Raw genomic sequence first — 25,644 nt, 5'->3', positions numbered from 1 at the left:
TGGATTTCTCTCTTGATGTTTCTCAGAGTCCCTGGGGGCCAGTGGAGAGAGAGAGAGAGAGAGTAAATAAAACTGAAAAAAGAGCAAGTGAGGTGTATGTGAGAGGGATAGAGAAGGACAGGGCACCGGATGACTAAACAAAGAGAGAAAGTAAAACAAGGACAGTGAGTGCGGATGTTATGGGTTCATAAAGAAAGGACTAAACAGACTGGATTCAGTGAAAAATGTTGAATTAAACAGATTTTCAGGGCTCAAATTAATTAGGTTACACCTGCAAGTTGGCTATTTCTGCTTCAGTATTTATATGCTGTACAATAAGATACATGTATTAACATAGTAGTGCATTTACTTTAATCTGTATGGGTTTAAAGCTGTGGCATTTTGTGCAAACATCTAGGTTAGGCCAAGTGGCAACACCTGCAGTTAAAAAAATGCAGTAACAAATAGGGTTGGGCTATTAATCACAAATTAAGCCTAGATAAAATTGCAATATGGCCTGCTGCAATTTACAGAAGTGTTACATAAGTTGCAGCATCCCCACTAATAAAAAAAAAAGCCACAATAACGTTGAAGTTTCTGTTCTGCATTACACACCTTTTTCTCAGTTCTTTGTTGGAAAGTCTGTCCGTTATCTCACAGGTCACTGAAGTCAAAATAAGCCGTTAAACTTTCACTAATTAGAAGTGAACTCTCCAATTAATCATTAACAAAGATGATGTATGAGCAGTGAAAGCACATTTCTCTGCTCCTCTTTAATCACTACCTGTCGCTACTTCTCTTTAAGTCATGCTCTTATCTTGATGCTATTTCCTGCTGATGCATTTCACACTTCGCTCATGTTCGCTTTCATTTCCTCTCATTTACTGGAACGTTCGTTTATACACCTTTGAGCTAAAAACTCTGCAGACATCATAGCGTATAATCGCACAAATACTTTTCCTCTACATAACACAGACGACAGGCTAAAACATTATGAGCTTAAATAGTCATAATAAGATGTATTCATCTGGATAAATGCCCTTTCAGAAGTTAAATGAAATAATCAGTCATCATGGATTTATTTAAAATGGTGTCACATTGGTTGATTAATTTGCTGAATATTCAAAGCCGTTTAAAAGCATCTCATTTAATTGCATTCAGAGAGTAAATGCATGATAATGAACGAACACAACGCTGCGGTATATTATCTCAATTATGGGTGTCCATTAAATTAGCATAATGTCATTATAACTGTATTCATAATCCGTAATAGGTTTACATTCTGGGAAAGAAAGGGAATGTTACCTGATGCTAAGAGAGATTTTTTATATTAAACGTCAATAATTCAGAGTGCAAAGATGCAGAAAGATTAAAACAGGATGATGGTTTTCATTTGAAGATAAATACTGAATGGCCTGCTGACTGGAACATCTGACCTTTTCCCTGCATTCTGGTCAAACATACTAAGCATGTATGATGGCCAACTCCTGTGGTCTCTTTGGAGCATCTGCTTTGTGCATCCTCAAAACATCAGAAACCGTGGAAACAGAGTCGACACAGCAGAAGATCCCTGGTTTCTGTCCAAGAGACAAAGAGACTTTCAATGTGGAAGTCTGTGAGAAAACATGGGGGATTGTTCAGACAACACATTGACACAGGGATCAATGCTTTTTAGGCAAATTGACTCCACATTAGTCTGCGTGTCCATACTCTGTATGAACTGTAAGTTATGAACTGGTGACAGAGCAGTCCATCCCTACTTTTAATCCAACAATCATTTCTGTGGCTCTCTTACTGGGACTTGGTGTCCCTACATGCTGTGTGCAGTGAAGCTTCTGATGATAAGAATGAAAGGGGGTGATGGGAGGTGCCTCTTTAACAGCTTTTCACCTGCATGCTGCCGTAAACATTCCATTAAAAGGCACACTGATATACTAGAGGTTCTTTGCAGATGTCACACAGCAGCAGAGAACACCAGTTGGGGGGGTGTAGAAAAACATGAAGAAACTCTACCAAAAGGCCATGTTTTGAGCCGTTTATGACAGTCCCAGGTGTTGAAAGTATGGACGTAAAAACATTCTTAGTTCATAAGTTACTTTTGAGTCTCCAAAGTAGTGAAATTTTCAGGTGAAAATTATTTTAAAGTTCACACATTTTACCCATTAAAGACAAGCTAATACTGGTCTCAGAGGTCCCTAAAACATACCTGAAAAGTTTTTTGGATTTTTGCATGTCTAAATACCCCTCTATTTCAGCCCTCAGGCATGAAAATCACTCACCTTTCGGCGAAATTTGCCGTTTTGAAACCAAAATAGGTGACCTACGTGAATCATGTAGATCCAATGGGTGGGTGGGGGGGGTTTCGACCCAGTTGGGCGGTTTTACGGCCACTTGTGCAGGTACTCATGGGCTTGGGTGGGTTGATATAATTTGGGCTGGTTGCTTTTTCTTAAGTTAGGCAGGTTTTTAACTGCATCTTAACAGACTGGTTTACATCCTTAATTGTTTTGTTTAGTTCAGTAAAATGACAGTTATGACAGTAAGTGAGTTCTCCTTGATGTCAGTGAACGTATCAACTCTAAAGCCTGTCAGTCACTGAGTGTCCTGTAGAGTTCAATGGAGGGAGCCGTGATGTAATTGGGAGAGAGCGCGCGCGAGTGAGAGATGGTTGTGCATGTTGTGCCGTGTGTTTTTTTTTACGAGTGTGCTTGTGTGTCTGCAAGAGAGCTAAACTCTCGGAGACTGGTAAAGACGGCAAACTTTGTTGTTTTTGGCGTTGGCTATGGCCCACAGTAGCCTTTTTTAAATTATTCTCAAGGTGAGGAATATGAAAATGGCCCCACCATCCTCATATACTTCTGTATGTAGCCCTCAGCGGAAAAAGGTTGGACACCCCTGCTCTAGGAAGATCACTATGGCAACAAAAATAGAAGTTGGAGACTCCTTATACTGGTAAATTTGTTGTTTTCTGCTATTAAAAAAACACATAAGGAATACATTAATACCACTTCTACAGACCTTTTTTATTGAAAAGGTCCCATTTCTTTAAGTGTAGGTCTTTTTTAGTACTGCTCATTGTGAAAATATAAAGGTTGCATCATTTTATTTTGTTTGTTTGACTTTCTTTTAGGCAGCATAGCCTTGTTTGGAGTAAAAATCTCTCCTCCAAGATTGTCCTTGCTCATACATAAGGTCTGACATTAACAAGTAATGAGCAGATATTTATCAAAATCTGCTGCAATCAAAAATGCATTAGTCAGAACATCTGCAGACACATGTCCCTCCCCCTGAGTCACGTAGCTTCTTCCTCTTTGTCTCATTTAAATCCGTAGGTATTGAAAAGTATCAAAAAGCTTTGTGTAAGATGTTGAACTTGGATAGAGCTGGTTGTACCAGTGCTACCAGTGGGAAATTTAGCCTGAATTGTTGTAAAATAACATGAATTCTTTCCCAGCAGTGGCACACTTTCAGACTAACTCCCAGAAGTCCTTAGTGGGTTACATCATGCAGGAAAATTCATCAGAGCCTCGAGGTTTAGTCAATGTTTTCCCGCTAAACTGGGCTCTATAAATATGGATTTAAATCCAGTAAAGTGGAAGTGAGCTGAGAGTGGGAGCTTTACCTCCTCACCTCGCTCCATCCTGAGACTATCACTTTACTGAGCAGCAGAGGAGCCGAGCGTGTGCACCACAACACTTTCTTAAACATAAATTGATTTTCTGTGCAGCCAGGGGCGAGCGTTTTGGAAGACACGCTGAACTGCCTCTCTCCAACTTTGTCCGACTCGTCATTCAGCCTCTGCCTCGGAGCGCTCGCAGACGGCGGAGAAAGTTTCTGCAGCCGACTTTAAAAAAGTGTGCAGCAGTCCAAACGGAGCTGTAAGAGGAGACAAGATGGAGAGGAGGGCGAGAAGGAGACATGAAAGAAACCATTTAAAAGATCATTTAGCATACACAGCTCTATCTGTGTGTCGGAGAGAGAGCGGACGCCCTCGGGTCGGTGTTTGAGCGGGCGGATAAGACGGTGTATCCAATGAGCTCGCTACTAAACTGAGGAATGAGCGGCTGAATCTCGGGTAGAGGAACGGCTCTTCTCATGCTTCTTAGCCTTTTTCTTTCCCTCTTTCAAACATCCATCAGTATACAGCTGCGCTCACCCACATGAGAGTCTACAGTGGGCTTAGACTTCTATCCTTTTAGTACAATTTTCTTTCAGTTTTCCCTCAGCAGCTACGTCACATGACTGATAGACACCTATCATGTATCACCCTTTATCCATAAGTTGGTCTACAGCTGATTCAGTACAAATTTAAAGTTCTTTTCAGTTCCTGTCAGCTCAGGTGTGAAGTTTATTTTTGCCTGCCAGGAAGAAACTTTACAAAGATTTTGTTTTTCCATCCAGAAGTAAAGTTTCTAGGATTGTTTCCAAGTAAACAGACTCTCTTCCTGCAGATTCCTAAATTTGATTTTTGAAATTTAGAGCCATAAAACATCTTAAAATATCTCCTTTTTACTAGTTAAGGTCTTGAATTTTGCATGGCACTCTGAATAACTGATGCCTGAATAATTCATCGAATCATCACTGTCTTGTTAGTGTTACATCACTTTCTTTTTAGAGAATTTGCTTGTTCAGGAGACGGTTCACAGCACTTACTGCAGCTTTTGTTTATGTAATTTTTTATTCACAAAATGCATGTGATGGAGAGAAGGAGAAGGCAGGAGGTTGAAAGAAATGATCCTTTAATATGACAGAGAGTTTGGTAGGTGCAACAATGATTATGTGGTGACTTGCTTTGGACCCAAGCCCTATGCCCATCCCTGAAGGTGGTGAGCTGCTCCTCCAGAGAGAGAAGCCCGGCCACTACCCTTTCAGCCTAACTCCATGAGCGGTACCAAAATTTCCATCTACCAGGCGACTTTTTCAGATTGTGCTGATTCTACAGAGTTGTTTGAATGCTTTTAAGTCTGGGCCCTCCCTCAAGACCAGTTTGCCTTGGGAGCTTTGGGATAATGCTAATCTGTTTTCACTCCCATTCCATGTGTAGACATGGACAAGGAATTACAGAGATCCAAAAGGTCCTTGTAGTGTCCTATGAGAAGATTTTCTTGATGTTGTTTCACTTTTCTTTCTCAAAATAAGCTTGTGAGCCTGTTAAAGAAAGTGGTGATTAGATGCTTTGCCAGTCCTTTATTGCTGCTTGTTTGTGAGTCTTTGTGCCCTCAGTGTTTCCAATCCAATCCAACTTTATTTGTATAGCACATTTTACCAACACAAGGTCACGCATGAAATATACATATCAAGTCAATATCACAACTAACAAATATACATAAATAAATAAATAAAAGCCAATCAAATAAAAACACTTAAAAATAATAAAATCAATAAAAGACCGTCAGGGGACCACACAATTTTCATACCGGGTTAAATGCCAGTGAGTAAAAGTGTGTTTTTAAACAAGACTTAAAAACATCAACTGAAGGGGCTGTCTTTATGTGTGTGTGTGTGTGTGTGTGTGTGTGTGTGGGGGGGGGGTTCCAAAGTTTCGGCCCAACGACAGAAAAGGCCCGTATGGGGAACAGTGAGGTCTGAGATGTACGTGGGGGCCAGTCCATGAAGTGCTTTAAAAACAAACAATAAAATTTTAAAATCAACTCTAAAATGAACAGGGAGCCAATGCAACGAGGATAAAATAGGTGTAATGTGTTCTTTACGACGTGTGCCGGTTAAAAGACGTGCCCTGGAATTTTGGACTGACTGTAAGCATGACAGGTTGGCTTAGCTGATGCCAGTGTACAGTGCATTACAGTAGTCAAGACGTGTTGAGATAAAAGCATGGATCACCAGCTCCAGGTCGTTAAAAGATAAAACCGATCTGAGTCTAGATAAAAACCTAAGGTGATAAAAACTGGATTTAACCACCTTATTTATCTGCTTGTCAAGCTTAAAATCTCCATCCATGATGACGCCAAGGTTGGTAGCTGTGGGCTTGATAAAAAGCTGGAGAGAGCCCAGGTCCAAATTTGCTTGTTTGTGGGTCTTTGTGCCTTCAATCGTCGATTGTTTTATTGGTTTTTGAGCATTCCTTACTGCTTGTCAGTGGGATTTTTGTGTCTTTATGTGCTGCATTCTTATATCTTTGTGCTTTAGGTTGCTACTTGTTTTTGGGTCATTCTGCTCTCACTCATTGCTTGTTGGTCAGTCTTTGTGCCTTCAGGTACTGCTTTATGTTCACTTTTGCTCCTTCAGTTGTTGCTTGTTTTTCGTTCTTTGTGTACTTTAGTTGCTTTCTATTGTTTGGTTTTCTTGCCTCTCCCTGTTGCTGCTTGTTTTTTGGTCTTTGTTGTCTTCAACTGCTGCCTTTTGTAAAGGCTTACTGACTTCTGTTGCTGCTTGTTTGGGAATCTTTTGCCCTCAGATTACTGGTTGTTTGGTCTTTATGTCTTAAACTGCTTCTTTTTATGTGGGTCTTTGTGCCATAAGATGTTGCCTTTTAGTGTTTTTAGGCCTTCGATTCACTTCTTCTCAGTTAACGCTATAGGCATTTATGACAAGCATGCACACATTACATAGCTGATTTTTAAATGCAGAAGACTAAAGGGATCCTGTGGCTGTTTTTAGATACCCTTTGATTCTGTATTATTCTGTATCATGGCCCAGCCTTAGCAGCAGTTAACTTGTGTTGCTCTTGTATGCATCCATCCCTCCTCCCATCCGTGCATCCATCCATCCATTTGAGCATCCATCCTTTGCAGACTGACAGAGATCGTCTCACCTTTACACACCTGCAGACACACAAACCCGCACACCGTCACACTCTGTGGGTCTGTAATTGAAAAGGCTCAGGCGAGTGGAAGTGTTGCAGCCAGCAGAAGTGGAGCAGCAGTGATTTGTTGACTGCGAGGTTGCATGTGGCCCGGTGTTTATTAGCCGCTCAGTCGATCATTCAGGAGGAGCGGCATGATGGAGAGCCGCGTCCAACCTCCACCCTCTAATGCGTCTGCTGGAGCTATTAACCCGCCTTAATGTTTTCTGAAGAGACGAGAGCGTAATGACTCCAGACCTGAGTGTGGTTTGTTGATTTTAGGCTGACGATGAATATTGAGCAGTTCATGTTTTCTTTGGCAAATACTCTCACGTCCTCATTTGAAAAATGGAGCAGAAGAAATGAGATGAAGTGAAACTCCCAGATTTTGGAAAGTGTGTCAGAGGCTGCGAGTTTCTCTGCAGGTGATCCAGAACAGACGACTGTATCAGAACAAAGCTCTTTTTATACCTTATCGTCAGATCAATATGCAGTGTCTGCTGTTAGAAGAATTTTATACGCTCAAAGTGAACGCTGCAATAACCATTTTCCATAAAAACTTAACTGGAAGGAGCTGTGTGCAGAGGAGGAGGAGAGCCCATACTTTAACAAAGGTTCAGTTTCCATAATATAGTTCTTTGTCATTACTATGCTGCCCCATGAGCAGCCACAATCACAGCTTTGGACTTTATAGCAGCTTGCTTCAACCAGACAGAAGTTAATGCTTTTACTTCAGTTCTTACAGGAGCAATATGTCCTAACATTAATGAGAGATGACTACGACTATTGCGATCATTTACCAGTCTCAATTTCTTCTGAATCCGTCTCCTAGGACTCCAAGGGCTACAAAAAAGTAATCTGAGGACACTGGTGCATTGCTTTGCAATAAATTACCCCAGCTGTGTAGATGAATATGAAATAGCTCCCTCAAACTAGAGGGACACTGGTAGTCTGTGGGCCAGGGGTGACGGTAATATCTGATCTTCTTCATTGTAACTTTAGCTCAGGTTCCTGCATTTCTCTGGATCTTTGCTGAGATGTTTCCACACATTGATTGAAATCCACTTGTGTTAGAATAAATTGATTGGACATTATTCGGAAAGGCACAGAGCTCACGATGCATTTTAGAGCAAAAACCAAGCCATGATGTCAACGGAGCTGCCTGCAGAGCTTAGAGACAGGATTGTTGACAGGCACGGACCTGGAGAAGGCTACAAAAACATTTTTGCTGCACTTAAGGTTCCCAAAGCCCAGTGGCCTCAAGGAATTCTCAAGTGGAAGAAGTTTGGCACAACAAGGAACCTTTCCATGAGCTGGTCGTCTAGCTAAACTGAGCAATCAGGAGAGAGGGGCCTTTGTAAGAGAGGTGACCAAGAACCTGATGGTTCTCCTGACTGAGCTCCAGAGATCCTGCGTGGAAATGGGGCAGAGTTCCAGAAAGACAGCCATCACTGCAGCCCTCCACCGATCTGGGATTTATGGCAGAGTGGGTAGACTGAAGACCGCCTCAGTGAAAAACACAAGAAAGCCTGCTTTGAGTTTACAAAAACGCACCTGAAGAAATCTGAGACTGTGAGAAACAAGATTCTCTGATTTAATGCAACCAAGATTAAACTGTTTGACTTCAATTCGCAGTGATTTTTCTAGTGAATAGCTTGCTTGAAGTTAATTTTATATGAGCTTGTAGTAAGTCAATGCAAGCTTTCACAACAGCAACGTAATTTTGCTTTACAGAAAATTTTTTCAAACCGTGGTTGATTTTTTTCAAAGTTTCCCTCCCAACGGGCACACACCTGACCAACCAAAACACCCGTTGTTGTGGAGTTTTAAGGCAGACAGAGGAGCAAAAATGTCCTCCTCTCAAGCACCACAGGATGTCTGTCCTCTTTTCATATCTGTCATAGCTGGCGCAGAGTCATTTTGCCTTATGTAGCCTGGTGGGAGACGAACAGTAGACAGCCAGACATGTCCACGTGAACGTAAATGCGCTAAGCTCATAGCTGGAGCTGTTTTCAAACTAACAGGACTTTAGTGCAATGAAACATCTAAGAACAGTCTCCTCTGATCTCAGATATAAGGCTAAGAAATGCTCTGGATCAATCAGCTTACTGAAATTACTCCTATGACCTGTCCATAACACAAACAGCAGAGCCAATTGATTCACTGTGAGGGTAGGTAATTCCTCAACTCAGCTGGGCCCTTAATGTTATCATTAGTAATATTTAACATAGAATGAATGAAAAGTCGGACCATCCTCCCTGCAAACTTGGCTGTTGCAATGAATGAAACAATAAAAGCGGCAGTGCAAATATTTTGTAGAATCTGCGTAATCTGTCGTTGTTCCTAATGTGCATAGAAAGGCACAACAAAATTTGCCTCTGAATTATTTGCATTTTTTATGCCATATGTTTGCGTCGTCCTTAATGTGTAGAGGCCTTTAAGTCTTGAGGAAACCAGGCACTGCTCATCACCTGCCCAACACCATTCCAACAGTGAAGCATGGTGGTGACAGCATCATGATGTGGGGGTGTTTCTCAGCGGCAAGGACAGGGAGACCGGTCAGGGCTGTTCAAGCTAAATGGAGCAAAGTACAGAGAAGTCATCAATGAAAACCTGTCCCACAGAGCGCAGGACCTCAGACTGGGCCGAAAGTTCCCCTTCCAGCATGACAATGACCCTGAGACCACAGCCAAGGCAACACAGGAGTGGTTTAGGAAAAACTCTGAATGTCCTAGAGGGGCCCAGCCAGAAACCCGACTATCCAACATCGCTGGAGACCTGAAACTGGCTGTCTACTGATGGTCCCCATTCAATGAGTCATATTCAGAAAGACTGGAGGCTGTGATTCCTGCCAAAGGAGCTTCAACTAAGAACTGAGTAAAGGGTCTGAATAGTCAGATTAATAAGAGAAAAAATCAACTCTAGCATCAGACTGAAATATAAGTTAGCTTAGCTTAATGTGATTAATAGTGTTGTTGAAGTGCTTCATACTGATAGCCTTTATAACGTCTCTACAGCACATACACTAATCTCTTCTCTCAGCTGCAGACACTAGACATGAGAATAAACCACAGGTTTAAATGTGTGCACTGGCAGTAATATTCCAAAGGTACAAATCTGCAGATATGAGTGAATCTTTCTGAACATGGCTGTATCATTTTGTGTCTCCGTGACCGCACACGTGGAGTCGGTCACGTTGCCCTCAGCCTGCTGGAGAACAGGCAGCGACCTGCTCGCTGCTGTTAGTGGGTCAGAGCGGCTGCCTCCTGCTGCGAGGATGCAGAGGAAATATAAATGAGTGCAGAATGGAGAAAACAGGATCTATATCTTCAGTGACCGCAGACGTCCCATTCTATTCGATCTACTTGTTATTAACTCGGCCGTCCTCAAATGTCACAGAAATGTTTCCCCTCCTCGTCCGTCTGCAGCCATTCCAGGCTGAGCGCTGCTGACATTTAATGATTTCTTTCAGTGTTATCAGCGATTAATGGCGACCTTTCCTCTGGGGGGATAAAGCATTTGATCTTCTCCGAACTGCAGGAACCATCCACCAATAGGTGCAAAATCAACTTCAGCTGTTCAGGTGCTTTTATGAGGTCACATTTATATCTATGGTTAAAAAAAAATAAATACATGAAGCTCTAAAAATAAATATTAATAATAACAAAAAACATGTTAAATCATATTAGAAAATGAAACTTTAAATCCAGAGGGTTTACTTTTAGGGCCAGAAGTCAAATTCAGAAATTTGTTTTGTAAATGTAAAAGCTGATCTCTGATGCTAAAGGGTTAAAAGTTGAATTCTTGTTTGCATTTGTCAACAGATTGTTTAGGTTTATAAGCTGTCCTGCAGGGAAGCATTTGGTAAAGAGTGTAAAATAAAGTGGGCAAACTGAGGAGTTTTTATTTGAAGCCTGGAGTTTAGCTCAAGGATTTGTACGTTTTTATTTGGCTGATTTGAAAGTCTAATCTGCTGCAATTCCAAAGTTTTGTTTACATTATTTTGGAGCCAAAAGTTTAGTTTGAAAATGGCAAAGTCTGCTCTGTAGAATGAGAATTCTTGTTTTCACATTTAGAAAAAAAATTATCTTTAGAGGCAATCTTTCAGTTTGCATATAACACTGTAATGAAAATATGAAGAGTAATGAGGGCTGCAGAGATTCTTTTCCAAATTAGACTCAGGATATGTCTCAACATATCCTAAGTCTATTACCCTTCTGGCATATTAAGAAAGGTCTAGTATCCTGTTGGTTTTGGCTTAAATGAGTTTGATATATCAGACCTTTGACCTTTACACATTCTTGTGAAGTTTTGGATTTGCAAACAGAAGAACTTGTAATTCTAAACAAATTTCACCGTCAGTAGAAGAATGTGTGTCTGCTTCCTGATTATAGTTTAGAAGTGTGCCCTCCGAGCTTTTTGATTTGAAACGAAGACATAAAAATCAGCTCGTGTTGTATGCAGATTTCAGACTAAACAGTCAAAGAGAATTTAATGGATAAGTGAATAAAAGCAGAGTTCTTGGAGCTCCTGGTGAGAGTTTAATGGTTTTCTAGCAGCACATGTGACGTGAACACGGCGGCGGCCTGTGGCGAGGAGCGAGACGCTCCTTTGTTGGAGCGGTTTGATGGACTTTCTCAGTGGGCTCTTAGCTCAGCTAGATGCTATCTTAAAGGCTAAAACAGCTAAGAGAGCAGTCTGCCTCTGCAGGGAGTTGGCTTTGTGTTCTCACATTGATTTTTAGAGCCACTTTAGTGCATGAAAAACAGACGTCTGCTCCCAAATATCAACGCCACGGTCAATAAGGATAAAGCAGGATTTTATGGAGCTGTGTTAGAGATTTAAAATATTAAATCTGAGCTTTTATGGACTGGATTGTTGTCAGATAAAGTTTATTTCTACCGATTCAAGCCAGGAAAAGACAGGGTGCTTTCAAATACAGAAGAAGCAGCCGAAAGGACACCACTCTGGCTCATCTTTGAGGGTAAAGTTTCCAAGTCCAGAGTTGTGAGATTTCTTTTGAAGCTGCAGGGGAAAGGTCAAGTTCTGACCGCTGGAGATGACTGTTTGCATGATCAGATTTCTCAGATGCATTAACAAGAGCATAACCAACTAAAGTCACATATTCTTCATGTTGACAGGTTTGCAGATATGAAGCATTTCAAGATACTGTGAGAAATTTCATCATAATCAGCTAAAACACCAGTGGCAGTGGCAGCATGTTCTCTTCTGCAGACTTCAAACATGGAGGGATCATTAGAAGTGACATTTCTTTGTGATGAAAAGTCTTGATAAACTTCTCACTGAGGACTTCAGGTCCAGTGAAGTCTCAGTCTTCAGATGAAATCAGCTAAATGCTCCCCAATGTGGAAATGAAAGTGACTCCCTTCATTACTATTCAGCTGAAATAAAGCAGAGATGTTCTCATGCTATCTGTGATAGAATACACGGGCGGCTTTGCCCGACGTGTATGAATCACTCTCTTTTAAATTCAATGTCCCGAGAAGTGTTTTTGTCGATTTGAAGTGAGCTCATGATTCATCGGAGCTAATCTAGTCATCCAGTTGAGATCCTTGCTCTGTGAAATGGGAGCCATTATTCCCGAGAGCTGCAGCGCTGCATCGACTCGAATCAAGCCGAGAAGACAAACACAGGAGGAGAATGGAGAGCATAATGGATTCCAATGATTGTGGCATGTTTGTTTTCAGCTTTTAATTAGTTTTTATGAAGATGGATTGATGTGATAAACCAAACCAGGAATGCAAAACGTTTTCTTCACCACTCAGCAGATGTTTAAGACAACAGGCTTACTGTAGGTGGAGATTAAGGATGAAATGGTTACCGGCTTTTATGAGAACTGCTGTAAAGTTCCACCAAAGTCAGTCTAGCCAGAAACACACATGATTTGTAGTTATGTTTTCTCTTTATTTGCAGAATTAATCATCAGTTTTTGCCATTGTTTACATCTGGTGGTGTGGCTGTCCTGGGACCCCCCCCTGCCTTTTCTGTGCCTATAAGGCAAGTCTGAGGCAGGGAGGGAACCAGCAAAACCCCAGAGAGGGGAAGGCATCCAGAATGATGCTGATTTAGTCAGAAGCAGAATAAAGGAGAAGCTGGGGTGGAGGAGGGTTGCAAAAAGCAGCTTGTAAAGGAGCAAGGTGGTATGAATCAGCGTTAATTTTGACAGCTATTTTTCATTTTAGTCTTAGTCTTTAGATGAAATGTTTTTTAGTTTTAGTCTCATTTTAGTCATTTCTACCCTTTTTAGTTTTAGTCTAGTTTTAGTCCATAAAAAGTCCTCACATTTTAGTTTTTACTTTTTTGTCCAAGCATTTGTTTTCTTGCCTAAATCAGGTTCCAAATCATGGTAGTGTGTTCTATGCACTCTGCCAAACCTGGGGTCCCTGCTTTCTACAGCTGAGAGGCAGAATGGCTATAGACCCAACGTTTTTTTGACAGAGCACGGATTTTGAATGTCTGACAAAGACTACAGTACAGTACATTTTAGTCTAGTTTTAGTCATCTTGATGAAAACTAAACTTACTTTTGTAATCACAGATCTATTTTTGTTAGTCTTAGTCTAGTTTTTGTCATGGATAAAGGCTGTCGACAAACATTTTTAGTCATGGTTTTAGTTTACAAAAGCATCACTGGTCTGAGTGCGATTAGCCAATAGCGTGCTTGGAGTAAAGTGAGGGCTTACATCAGATCAGCTGATCTCAATAAAGTGGCTGATGGGGTGGTGAGTTGACCATGGCTTTGCATTAACTCATTAATTTGATGGTAGCAACACATCTCCAAAAAAGTAGGGACAGGGCTTACCATCATGTAGCATCCCCTCTGCTTCTAACAACTGTCTGTAAACGTCTAGGAAGTTATGAGACAAGTTGCTGGAGTTTTTGGAGAGGAATGTTGTCCCATTCTTGTATGATGTAGGATTCTAGCTGCTCAACAGTCCTGGGTCTTCTACACTGGAGTTTTCCTTTTCTGATCCTCCAAATGTTAGGTCTGGACTGCAGGCAGGCCACTTCAGGACATGGACTTGCTGTTGTGATGGGTGTGGTATGTTGTTTAGCTTTGACTTGCTGAAATAGTCAAGACAGAGCTGTTGCCAATTAACCTAATTAGTCTCAAAATGCTCCTTCAACAGTTTTTCATTCCTATCACTTACTTTTCCAGCCTTTTGTTGCCCAGTCCCTACTTTTTAGAGATATGTTTCTGCTATCAAATTCAGAATGAGCTAATATTTTTCTTGTAATGATAAAATGTCACAGTTGAACATCTGCCTTGTTGTTTATACTCTATTATGAATCAAATATGAGTTTTTGAGATTTGAGAATCATTTAATTGTTTTTTATTTACATTTGACACAGAATCCCAACTTTTTTGGAATTGTGGTTGTAGAGAATGCACAGTATGATATAAGGCATGTATAACAGCTTGTTCCATGTAATTGTTTCCTGCCTGTTTTTATGTGATGTTTTGTTGTATAAGCAGTCCCACACCGTGTTAATGACTGTTGTTTTTGTCCTGCAGGGCTGCGTGGAGGGAGGACGGTGACGGCGCAGTGGCTTTCTCAAGGCCGAACCAAGAGGGAGGCCGAGACCTCAACACAGGTCAGAGCGATCGCCGACCTTTCTCTCCTCTTTGACTCCATGTTTATTTAACTGTCTTTGACCTTCCTGCTCTGATTTAAGCTGCTGGGTGACCGTGTTCAGATAATCATATCTGTTTGTGGTTCTAAGAGCTTCTGCTTCTTTTTTAATGTATGGACGAGGTGGTGAAACCAGCGGCTCATCTGTCTGAGGGCTGAAATGAAAAAACTGCTGAAGAGTTCATGAAACAGATTTCTAATTACATCGTCTGTCAGAGCTTCTGTCGCCGTGTTGGCGTTCTCTAATCATCACAGTCGACCTTGGCTGTGTGGTTTCTTCTTTAAATGCATCTTGGTCCCGCTCTGATTAAATGGAGAAATGAAGGCCGTCTGTCTGCTCTGTTTGCATCCTGAGGCGATGCTGGACTCGGTGCTGTGATTCTTTATGTACGGAGGCTTTAAAGGCCCTCGTTTCCAGGGCACAGACCGTCACGGTGTCCTCACTGCCCCACAAACACGGTGCTCTGTTTCCTATATACACACTGACACAAAGTGAGACAGTCTGCCCTTTAGAAAAGTTATGAGAGAGATGTGAGTTAAAAGGATGGACAGAAAGGTTAACGGGAGGCTCACAATGGAGGGACGGTTTGTAAAACTCTCTTTAAAAGGTTCAAGAGCTGCACCGGCTCAGAAACAGTTATGTTACATCCTCAGAGAGGTTTAGATGAAGCCAGCTATAGGAGACAGTTCAGTGATGAGACTTAATAATCAGATACGTGTAAAACAGAAAGACTAGGCGATCACAGGATGTGGTGGCTCTAGCTGGATGTTTGCCCCCCTTTCTTATCAGGAGTATCAGCTCTGAGTGAGCAACAACAGGGATAAAATCATTACCAATTTTCACAAGAATACAACCACAGAGGACTTTTATCTTAACACAATTTATTTTTCTGTTGACAGCTCAGTGACACCGCTGTGACTCCTCTGATTTCACTCCTATTTTCACCTATTACATGGAAGCGTTTCCCATCTCCCTGTGACCTTCCTCACATGTTATGCCTCAGTCTACATCCCGTTTATCTCCCTCCTGCTGTGCACCTTTTCCTTACATGTGCAGGAGAGAAGATATCATTGAGAGATCCTCGTGTTCAGCCGAGTTATTGGCCGTAAATGGAGCTGTGGCTGTGGCACTTTGTGTCTGCCTGATAACACCTGTTAGGATGAATTTACCATGGCAAACATAAAGGTCTGAACAGGATGGTTTGGACTGCTGCTGGGACCTGAAAGCTTGCATTGATGTAGCTTAAAGGAACATTTATGGGTAGAGAATCTAACCGTGGTTGTTCTGTTGGATTTTTTGAGTGTCTGGTCTAATATGTCGATGCAAAACAAATAGGACATATTGCAAAATCACTGAGATTGCAGGAGGATTCATAGTTAAAAATATTCATGTTTCTAAAATCAAAACAAGGATGAAGCTCCAGTTCATCCACAAGTCTTCACTAACTAGTTTGGCTCCTGTTGAACATTTTCTACAGATCTAGATCCATTAATTAGTGAGTGGATATCTAGATAAATGGTTCTATTAACAAACTTGTTGGGGAAACAGCTGGTGAGATGATCAATGTGACCGTAGATGTTGTTCTAAAGCTCACAGCCCTGAGCAAAGGACTGCTGACATTCTGTCAGTGATATTTGCTGTTGACTTGGAATAAGCCGCTTTACATGGAAACATGGCCCTGTTCCTCTGCTCCTCTTGGCCTGGTTTTAATTCATTGGCATGAGAGTAAAAGTTGGTGTGAGTTTGGAGAGGCTGAGGGGAATAGAGAGGCTGCAGCCAAGGCTTGAGGCATGAAGCCCTCAGAGAAGAACCGGTGTGATTGAAGGGTCAGGCTCAGCTAGAATACAGGAAACACTAAACTCATCACAGAGTCACAAACATGATGGTTGTTTGGATTTAGAGCAGCGGTTTTCAAAATGTGAAGCGGGCCTCCCCTGGGGGGTGCCACAGGACTTCAGGGGAGGCGCGAAACCATAAACCATAAAAGGTTGATTTGCTTTGCTAACTTCTGCTGTGCCTGGGGAAAATTAGACAGAATTATAGTTAATGTAGAGTTGACTATTAAGGCTAGGATTTTTATTTTATTGGTCCTGATGATGCTCAATGGCCAGAGTGTTTAATAAGCAAAGATGTACACTCTAACAACAGCTTAAGGCTGCTGAAGCCCTGGGGTCATATTGAGACAAAAGCACTAAGTCTTGTGACCAAACCAGGGGAATTTTTTGACAAGAAGTAAAAGGAATTTTGTTCACTGAAGGTAACTGATAATTTTAGCGCCATAGACACTAAGACAGCCTGTGCGAGTGCAGGTTTTTTTGCACCAACAATAATCAAAAGCAAGTACCAGACAAGGCTGAAGGCAGAGGAACAGCTGTTGGTATGTAATTTTGCATAGATGCAAACTCATTGTTCTCACTAAATAATAATAATAAGAAGAAAATAAGAGGGTAGAACATAAAAATCAGGCCGTGTTGGCAATACGTTCATCACTGAAGCTAAAAAAATGATTGTCTTAGAGAGATGGATGCTTAAAAATATATGCTGAACAAAATTTCAAAGATATAATAATGTGAAAATAAAAATGCTTAAAGATGAGACATGAATGTTTGAAAATACAGTTGTTCAAATCGTATTTTTTTTTATGGTGGTGGGGGTCCACAGAATAAATTATTTTCTCTTGAGGGAGGCTCACTTTCCTTCACTTTGAAAGCCCCTGATCTAGAGGAAGGATGTCAGCCAGATGTTTGCTTTAAGTAACATTATTCTGGGTTATTAGTCAGACATGGACATATTCTAGTGATGTGGAAAATGAAAGCTCTCAGAAATGCTGAAAGTTTATTATTTATGTACTTTGGAGGGCATTTTGCCTTTATTTTGACAGGACAGCTGAAGATAGAAAGGACATATTGGGAGAGAGAACACCAATTGTGGTGACTGTTGTTTAGTTGGCAAAGTTGTTCATCTTCCTGTCAAAAAGTCGTCGGTTCAATCCCCAGTTGCCACAGTTGCATGTTGATGTATCCTTGGACAAACCACTTAACCCCTCTTTGCTCCCACTGCTGCGTTGGTGGCGTGTAAATCATTGTAACTGCTACACTTTTTGTCTTTAGCCAAAATGACCAGCAATCCTAAAGAGCTCCAGCCTGCCCATGTACGTGGGGCGTGACCTAACTGCTCGGCCATCTGCACCCCCAAGCCCGGGTTCTTGTTACCCTGTTCTAACAGCCTGCCTGGCACGTACTTCATACAACCAGACATTGCATCTACACACGTGTGTTGCTCGGCAGCAATTCCAAGCTTATTTCTGGGCTTTTCCACACCTGGTGTTACAATCCGTGACTGCCAGCAGTTTTCAGGCCCTTGGGACATCCACAACCAGGGGCTAGCAGCAGCCCTACTACCTGCCTGGACTATACCCTAGGCCAAGGGTTTTCAAATGGTGTGCCTTGAGGCAAGACTGGGTGTGCTGTGGGAAGCTGTAAAATCACATGGTGATACAACAACTGTGCAAGCGGAAATTAGGAGTACAGGCTGTCAGAACTGGCCTACATTGTCTGAAAATATCAGCACCTGTTGGCTGTAAATATTGAACTTTGTTGTCTGATTATAACTGTAAATATTGACCTAAAAGGGCTGAAAATTTGGGCATAAATTGCTGGTAAATATTGGCAATTATCTGCTGTTAATATAAATATATATATTGTCGTATTTGAATATTGGCCTGTGTCGTCTGTAAATATCAGCCAATATTGTCTGTGCATTTAAGCCAAGATTGGCTTTCAATCTTGGCTTATATCTGCTGGAAAAATAGACCTTTGTTGTAGCCCGATATCAACTATAAATATTAATCTAACAGGGCTAAAATTATTGGCCTGAATTGGATGTAAATATTGGCCAATATTTGCTGTCAAAATTGGCCTGTATCTGCTGTAAAAATCAGCCTATATTGTATGTAAATATTGACCTTCATCATCTGTAAATTTCGGTCATTCCTACGTGAAGTACGAGTACGTGAAATTTTAGTCAGCACCAACATCAGCAGCCATTTTTGTTTATTTTCATTCCATAAACTTCAAGTGTGTTTAAAGAACTGAAGGTTAGCATCTGAGCTGTTTGTTTTAATATTGATATTGGTGAAAATGTTTCTATTATAAGACGGTGTATTGGACATTGGTAATAATCCAGCACATCCCTCCTAAAGATACCTGAACACATATTTAAGTGTCATTGATTTGAATACGGTGAGATGTTGGCTTGATCTAAGGCAGCATTACTTAACCCTGCTAAACCAAGGAGCCAAAATGTTGAAAATACTTTTGCAAGAGCCACTGTCTAAGTGATGAAAAGTAGCAGAAATCTGGCAAAAATGAGTGAAATGCAACTAAAATGGGTAAAAAAAAAACAGCTTAAAGGTGGGAAAAATGTGCAGAAAGCAGCAAAGAGTGGCAAAAATTTTGAAAAAAGTGGCAATATGTGGCAAAAGGCAGCTGAACTGGGCAAGAAGTGCCAAAAAATTGTGAAAAAGGGAAAACTCAGGATAAAAGTAAGGTGAGAAGTGGCAAAAATGGACTTTAAACAAAAGAGACAAAAGGGACAAAAAAAATGCTAAAAGGTTTAATGGAAATTTACAGAAAGAGACCAAAGTTGATCATCTTGAAGTTAAAGAAATTCAAACACCACTGGGGTTTTTAAGGCAACACTTGATTTATTAATTGTTCCCTTTTCAGAAATGTTTCTGCTTTGTTTCTCCATTGTCGTCTTTTGTGATAATTCTCCTCTCAGACGCTGAAATGGCAGCAGCTCTTCATGGATTCTAACTTTAGCTTCCCGTCAGGCCTTGGTCCGCTCCGCCCCCTCCTCCTCCTCGTCTTCATCGTCTTCATGCCGATGATCGGTTGTCAGGCTCGGGCCTGCTCCCCTCTCTGTGCAGCGTGTAATTGACGGTGATCACTGGAGGCGTTTGAGTGCCTCCTGTGCATATTAATGCTAATGCTGATAATGAGAAAGAGGAGTCCTGCTGAGACACAGAACCACGCAGGATGATTCACTCACAAATATCCATCTAAAAGTACCTCTGACCTGAATGATTCAACTATAAATCAGTGTCCCAAAGCTGCTTTTTGTTACGTCTTTGATTATTAAATTAGTAATGAACATTCGCTCAGGTTTGCAGCTAACAAAGCTCTTTTGTTTACACGTATAAAGCCTTTTGAGCATGTTTTTCTCAAGGCTGACGGCAGTATTCTCCACTGATGTCTTCTTTTTTGTCAAGTGTGCGCTTGTCTTTTCCAAACATATTTCCAACACATTTATTTAGTTTTTTAATTAACTTTATTTAATCAGGACAGTGTTACAGACAGACAATAAGCAGCCATCTGTGCAAGCATGAAAGCACTCTAGAAAATATGAAAAATTAGATAGGCAAATTTTTTTCAAAATTGAACATTTATAAAAACCTTATAGATATTTATTCAATAAAGACAGTTCTCTCTCTGTGTTTTTGTTAAAAATCAGACTGAAGATCATGAACGTTCTATACTTTGTAATGCCCCCAATCATTTAAATGATATTAAAAATAAAACGTGGTACAACCGTTATTCTAAAAAAGTTGGGACACTATGTAAAATGTAAATAAAAACAGAAGTCAATCTCACAAAACCAGATTTTATTCATAATAGAGCATAAGGAACATATCAGATGTTGAAATTGAGACATTTTACCATCTCATGACAAAGATTACCTCTTTTTGAATTTGATGACAGCAACACATCTCAAAAAGATAGGGACAGGGTAGCGTTGACCTTTGTGTAGCAGCCTCTCTTCTTTATGTTCCGGGAACATCCCGGATATGAGGATCTGGTCTGCAGGCAGGCCAGTTCAGGACCTGGACTCTTCTACTGTGAAGCCAGTGTTGTTGGGATGGATGTGGTATGTGGTTTAGCATTGTCTTGCTGAAATAGTTGAGGCCTTCCCTGAAAGAGACATTGCCTGGAAGGGAGCATATGTTGCTCTAAGATCTCTCTAATCTGCCCACTCCATGGGCACTAATGCAACCCCATACCATCAGAGATGCTGGCTGTAGAACTGTGCCAGGATAACAAGCCGTATGGTCCCTCTCCTAATAAGCAGAGTTTCCCAAACTTTTTTAGCCCCCCCAGATAAAGGTGCCAGGGACTGGGGGCCCCACTGTACCTGAAGTGGTCTAAGCCTAGCTGAACACAGCCATGCACATTCAAGAATAGTAGATGTGCATTTGAAGGATTTTTCTAAACATTTCTTTAATTTCAGCATAAAGCTCTCCAAATGACCATGTTTTCATTCTATGTTTAACTAATTTTATGCATATGTTTTCAGAAAGAGGGTAAAAATATACAATTTGAAATCATGATGGCAGCCCCCATGTGGACAACCACTGCTCTGAAGTCTGCAGGACACGGCGTCTGTGGTTTTCAAAAAAGAATTTCAAATTTGGATTCTACTGACCACAGAACAGTTTTCCATATTCCTCAGTCCATTTTAAATGAGCTTTGGCCCAGAGAAGATGGTGGTGTGTCTGGATCCTGTTCACATATGGCTTCGTCTTTCCATGATTCAGCTTTAACTGTCATCTGTGGATGGCACAGCTGGCTGTGTTGGCTGACAACGATTTCTTAAGTGTTCCTGAGCCTGTGCACTGATTTCCAGTACAGTATCATACTTGTTTTTAATGCAGTGGCCCCTGAGGGCCCCTGAGGGCCCCTTCAGCTTTGTCCCTTGCTCACAGAGATTTCTCCAGATTCTCTGAATCTTTTGATTATGTTGTTGACTGTAGATGGTGGGTTAGTTGAAGTCTTCACAATTTTGCATTGAGGAACAGTTTTCTGAAATTGTTACACAATTTTTAGACACAGTTTTTCACAGATTGGTGAACCTCTGCCCATCTTTACGTCTGAAAGATTCTGCCTCTCTAAAATGCTCCTTTTATACCCAGTCATGTTACTGACCAGTTGACAATCTGATTAATTGCAAAATGCTCCTCCACCTGTTTTCCATTGGAAGCTTTTACTTTTCCAGCCTTTACATGTCCCGTCCCTACTTTTTTGAGACATGTTGCTGCCATCAGTGTTAATTTTGACAGCACTTTTTAATTTAGTTTAAGTTATAGTCTTTAGCAAAAAATATCTTTAAGTTTTAGTCAGAATTTAGTCATCTAAATAGTTTTAGTTTTAGTCTGGTTTTAGTTGACGAAACTTCCCAACATTTTAGTCGACGAAATTTATAGTAAATTTAGTCGACTGATTGGATCTCTCCGCCACTTTACCCCGCCACCACGCAGCAAGAGCAGCTGTGATTGGATCTCCCCTGTATCTCATCCCACCTTTCCACACAGCCAAAGTAGCTGTGATTGGATATATGCCTAACTTGCCCCTACTTTCTACATGAAACAAACAGGTCTGATTGGATAAAGTCTCTGTCAAATATTTTTGTCTCGTTTTTATTTGTTGACTAAAATGTCAGTTAATTTAGTTTTAGTAATTGTCTATGTGCACTTGTTTTTATTAGTTACTGTCTAGTTTTCGGCAGGGGAAAAAAGGCTATTAACGAAAACTGTAATGAAAATAGTTAGTCAACAAAATTAACACTGGCTGCCATCAAATTGACAATGAGCTAATATATTTCATGAAATGGTAAAATGTCTCAGTTTTAACATCTGATATATTGTTTATGTTCTATTGTGAATTATTAGACTTCTGATTTTGTTAGAATTATACACATCATACAGTTGCCTAATAATTAGGTGTCAAATAGGAAGGTGTCTAGGTGATCTTATTTTTTTGTCGTTGTCACGGTAACAAACTGGCTGTTGTGGGAACCCGTTTTCACTAGAATCATATTGCAGAAATAATCCAGATATACATCATGCATCAGCATCCAGCTACTAAAAAGTATAATATGATTTATGCTCTATATTGCCCATCCCTATCTGAAACTCTGTGAATTAATTTCCATACAGAAACTGTTTCCTTTAATCAATTCAAACTCAAGGCCTCCATTAGACAACCATGTTAGTATTGATCCATGCATGCCTGTTATATGTCTCCAATCAATTAGCATAACTTTAGCCGTGTTTCTCTGGCTTGTTTCCAGGCGACACATGAATAAAGTGCATGTGTGCTCACTCAGTGATCCTCTGACTGCTGAACTGTGCTGGATATCTGTGAGTAGAAATGCCTGGTATTGATAGATTTTTACATGAATGCGTCAGAGCTTTTACAGTGCAGCCTGGCCTCTCTCTCCTTCAACATGAAGCATTTGTAAAAGAATTTCAAAGCACTTTAAGCTGCAAATGAAGCTGGAAGTATTTGAAAAGCATGCAGAGTAAAGGCACACTGAAGAAATCCAAGGCCACTCACAGTGTCAAAGGGGAAGTGTACACACCTATGAATGTTTAATATGTCTTTAACTTTGGATTTACAACCTGGTTCCTCCTGCAGGGCTCACAAATACATGCTGCATGTACTTCTAGGTCAATGAATTCTACTGGATTGTTACTTTATGCAGAAGCAGATGCTTTTCAGAACATCCAGAGGCAGAATTTTACAGTTTAGGTTGCACAAATCTGCAAAATAAGAAATCAGGAAGGGGACATCATGTGTCGCCGTTCATCTAAAACTTGCTGAGTTCTGATTTTTTCCTCTCTGATCTTCCTTCCCTGGTTTCATTAAGCAGACTTCAGGTGAATGTTGGTGTGTAAAGGTGTGAGGTGCATGCTAACGCTGCTCTGCATAAAGGTAGAACCCCTCCCCACAGACACAGAGCGTCCACAGCAGCAGGCATGGATCCGTGTCCCTAATCTCTGCAGGCTGAATGTCATTGGCATCCCCTGCCCGCTCCCTCTCTGCTGGGGTGAGAGATAATCTAATCACTGGGGAGACAGAGAGTAGACGTGCAGTAAGGAAGCAGGGCGGTGAGATAAAAAGGAGGACGGAGGCCATGGAAGGTCTTTGAACTCCTCTGACAAATAATTGAAGGACATAAGACGGAGTATAAAGGTACAACAACAAACAGAGGAAGGCCCAACCTCTGACACCGGCCTGCTGCTTCTTCCTTGGTGTTTCAAAGGAAGGTGAAAGTATAACGAAGGTGAAGGAAGCACTAACAGATGTCCAACTAATGAATCTGACACATCATTTCATTTCTCCTCTATTGACGTGCAATTAGAAGTGAAGGGGGCGGGGCTTAATTCAGCGCAGAGCCATATGTGTCCTTGATCAATGCCTCTATAGTGTGTAGGTTTCAAAGTAAAGCTGGAGCAGAGATGATACCGTTATTCTTTCTGATGTCCAGTAGGGGGCGACTCCACTGGATGTTGAACAGAATCAGATATTTAGGATAAAAAATACTGTTGTCTGCGATTGTGGCTAAAACTACTTAAAACAAGGCAGGCAGGCAGGAGACTGACACTGACTTTGTCATGAATAGATTTGCTCTTAGGCTGTCTCTAACAAACTTTCTACAGTTCTCCAATGCCTGCTGAATCGGTGCTCTGCTTCAGCTCGGTCCTGATGCTAGTGGCTAATGCCACTTCGTATTCCATAAATAGTCCGTTGTCCGTTGTCCCGTTTGTTATCTCTTCACAATTATTCAGTTCTTCTTAATTAGAGTTGTCTCAGTTTCTTCTTCTTTATTTTCTGGCATCCTGATATTTGCGCACATTATGGCCTGGCTATGAAGCCGAAATTACTTTCCTAATTATTTAGTTCAGTGTCCCCATCCACATTTTAACATTACCAATAAAAAAGGTAAGGTAGCGCTCCTGCAGGAGTTTGAAAATCAGACAATGGTGCACAAACACCATGCACCCAGTCTAAAACAGCCATTAGATTGACTTTAGAATACTTTTTAAAGGTAGAAAGTTTCATACTGTTGCTCTGTTTCAGTTTAGTTTCTTGTATTTGTTTTTTATTTATCAAGGTTTGGTGTTTTGCTGTATTTCCACTCAGTTGTCTTACAGCTGCACACTTTCTGTCAAGGTGATGTTTTTCATCTCTCCTGTTTGTCTCTCGTTTTTGAATGCCTCATCTTTGTCTGTGGTGTCGAGCTCTCAGGGCCACCGTACAGGGACATAATTAGTTCATTTTTACAAATCTGCCAGCGAGGATGTGACACCTGTTTTCATACTACAAAGATATCCCTGACAGTTGTTTGTTTCTGTGATCACAGTTAAAAATGAGCAGCGGTTTTATCCTCCTAATGTCTGGTGTAAATAAATCTGTCTAATATCAGTGCATGAGGAAACAGGCTAACATGTTTGCTTGTTGATGTCAGGAGCGAGCGGAGCGTCGTCTGTTGCTTCGTTTGCTTTCTCTCTCTTCTTTTGTACATCTGGTGGTTGTACGCTCGCCTGCTTCCTGCTTTGTGTGCGTTGAGCAAAGTCAGCAATAAGCTGCTGCTAATGTCTGTATTCCTGCCAAAGCCGCCCTCCCACGGTTTGTGTTTCAATATGTTTGAACAGATACTTCATGCTCATCTCTCTGTTTAAAGTTAAGCATTGAAGCACCCGGATTGGCAAAAATATTATCTTCCTCCACATTTTGTTCTTTTTAATGTGGTGAAGCTTCTGCTAAAGCTTTCAGACTTCATGTAGGAGGGGAGTTGTAGCCTGGATTTTTAAATACTATCACTGTTCTAACTCAAAGTCAGCGAAACCCTCCTCCCATGTCGCTTTAACCCCCTAAAATCATCACACTCTTACAAGAGTTTACTCCAGTGTCTCCAGGGGAGGATAAGGAAATTTAATTGCTGAAGAAGAACCTTTAAAAACATTCTTCCATGCATTTGCTCTCATTGAACATTTCATTAATGTTTATTAGCCAAATATAGCCGCTGGTTGTGTTTCCTGTCTGACAGCTCAAACATCTGCAGTCACTTCATGCACCGACGGGACGCAGCGGTGCATAAATCAACTCACAGATTGCAAAAGTCAGCAGAAACTCCAGATGTTTCTTTTATTTTCCATCAGCAGCCTCTCCTGAGGGCATTGCCTCTTTAAGGGGTGTTGTCTCCCAAATTACAAAACACATTTATCACTTACCTCTCCTGGACTCCGGTCCCAGAACAGGGTTTATTTATCGGTCCAGGTTTGAGAATTTTTGGTATTATTTAGTTTTTGTTGCTTAGAGATTTGTGACGTAATGCTAAATGGAACAATGCATGAAAAAAATCCTT

At 41.0% G+C, this 25,644-nt stretch overlaps 1 protein-coding gene across 1 annotated transcript in view; it reads left to right on the top strand.

Moving 5' to 3' along the window:
• The window catches only part of adam19a (ADAM metallopeptidase domain 19a), a 253,726-nt gene that overhangs the window by 31,730 nt on the left and 196,352 nt on the right, over positions 1 to 25,644 (top strand). Inside the window, exon 2 of the mRNA XM_041779714.1 lies at positions 14,318 to 14,397. Coding sequence (XP_041635648.1) covers positions 14,318 to 14,397 — 80 coding nt within the window. The remainder of the gene's footprint in view (positions 1 to 14,317; positions 14,398 to 25,644) is intronic.

The sequence above is a fragment of the Cheilinus undulatus genome, linkage group 22 (genome assembly GCF_018320785.1).
Source record: "Cheilinus undulatus linkage group 22, ASM1832078v1, whole genome shotgun sequence".
NCBI classification, from domain to species: domain Eukaryota; kingdom Metazoa; phylum Chordata; class Actinopteri; order Labriformes; family Labridae; genus Cheilinus; species Cheilinus undulatus.
The sequence above is the reverse complement of the archived record's forward strand: the minus strand, read 5'-3'. Positions and strand labels throughout refer to the sequence as shown.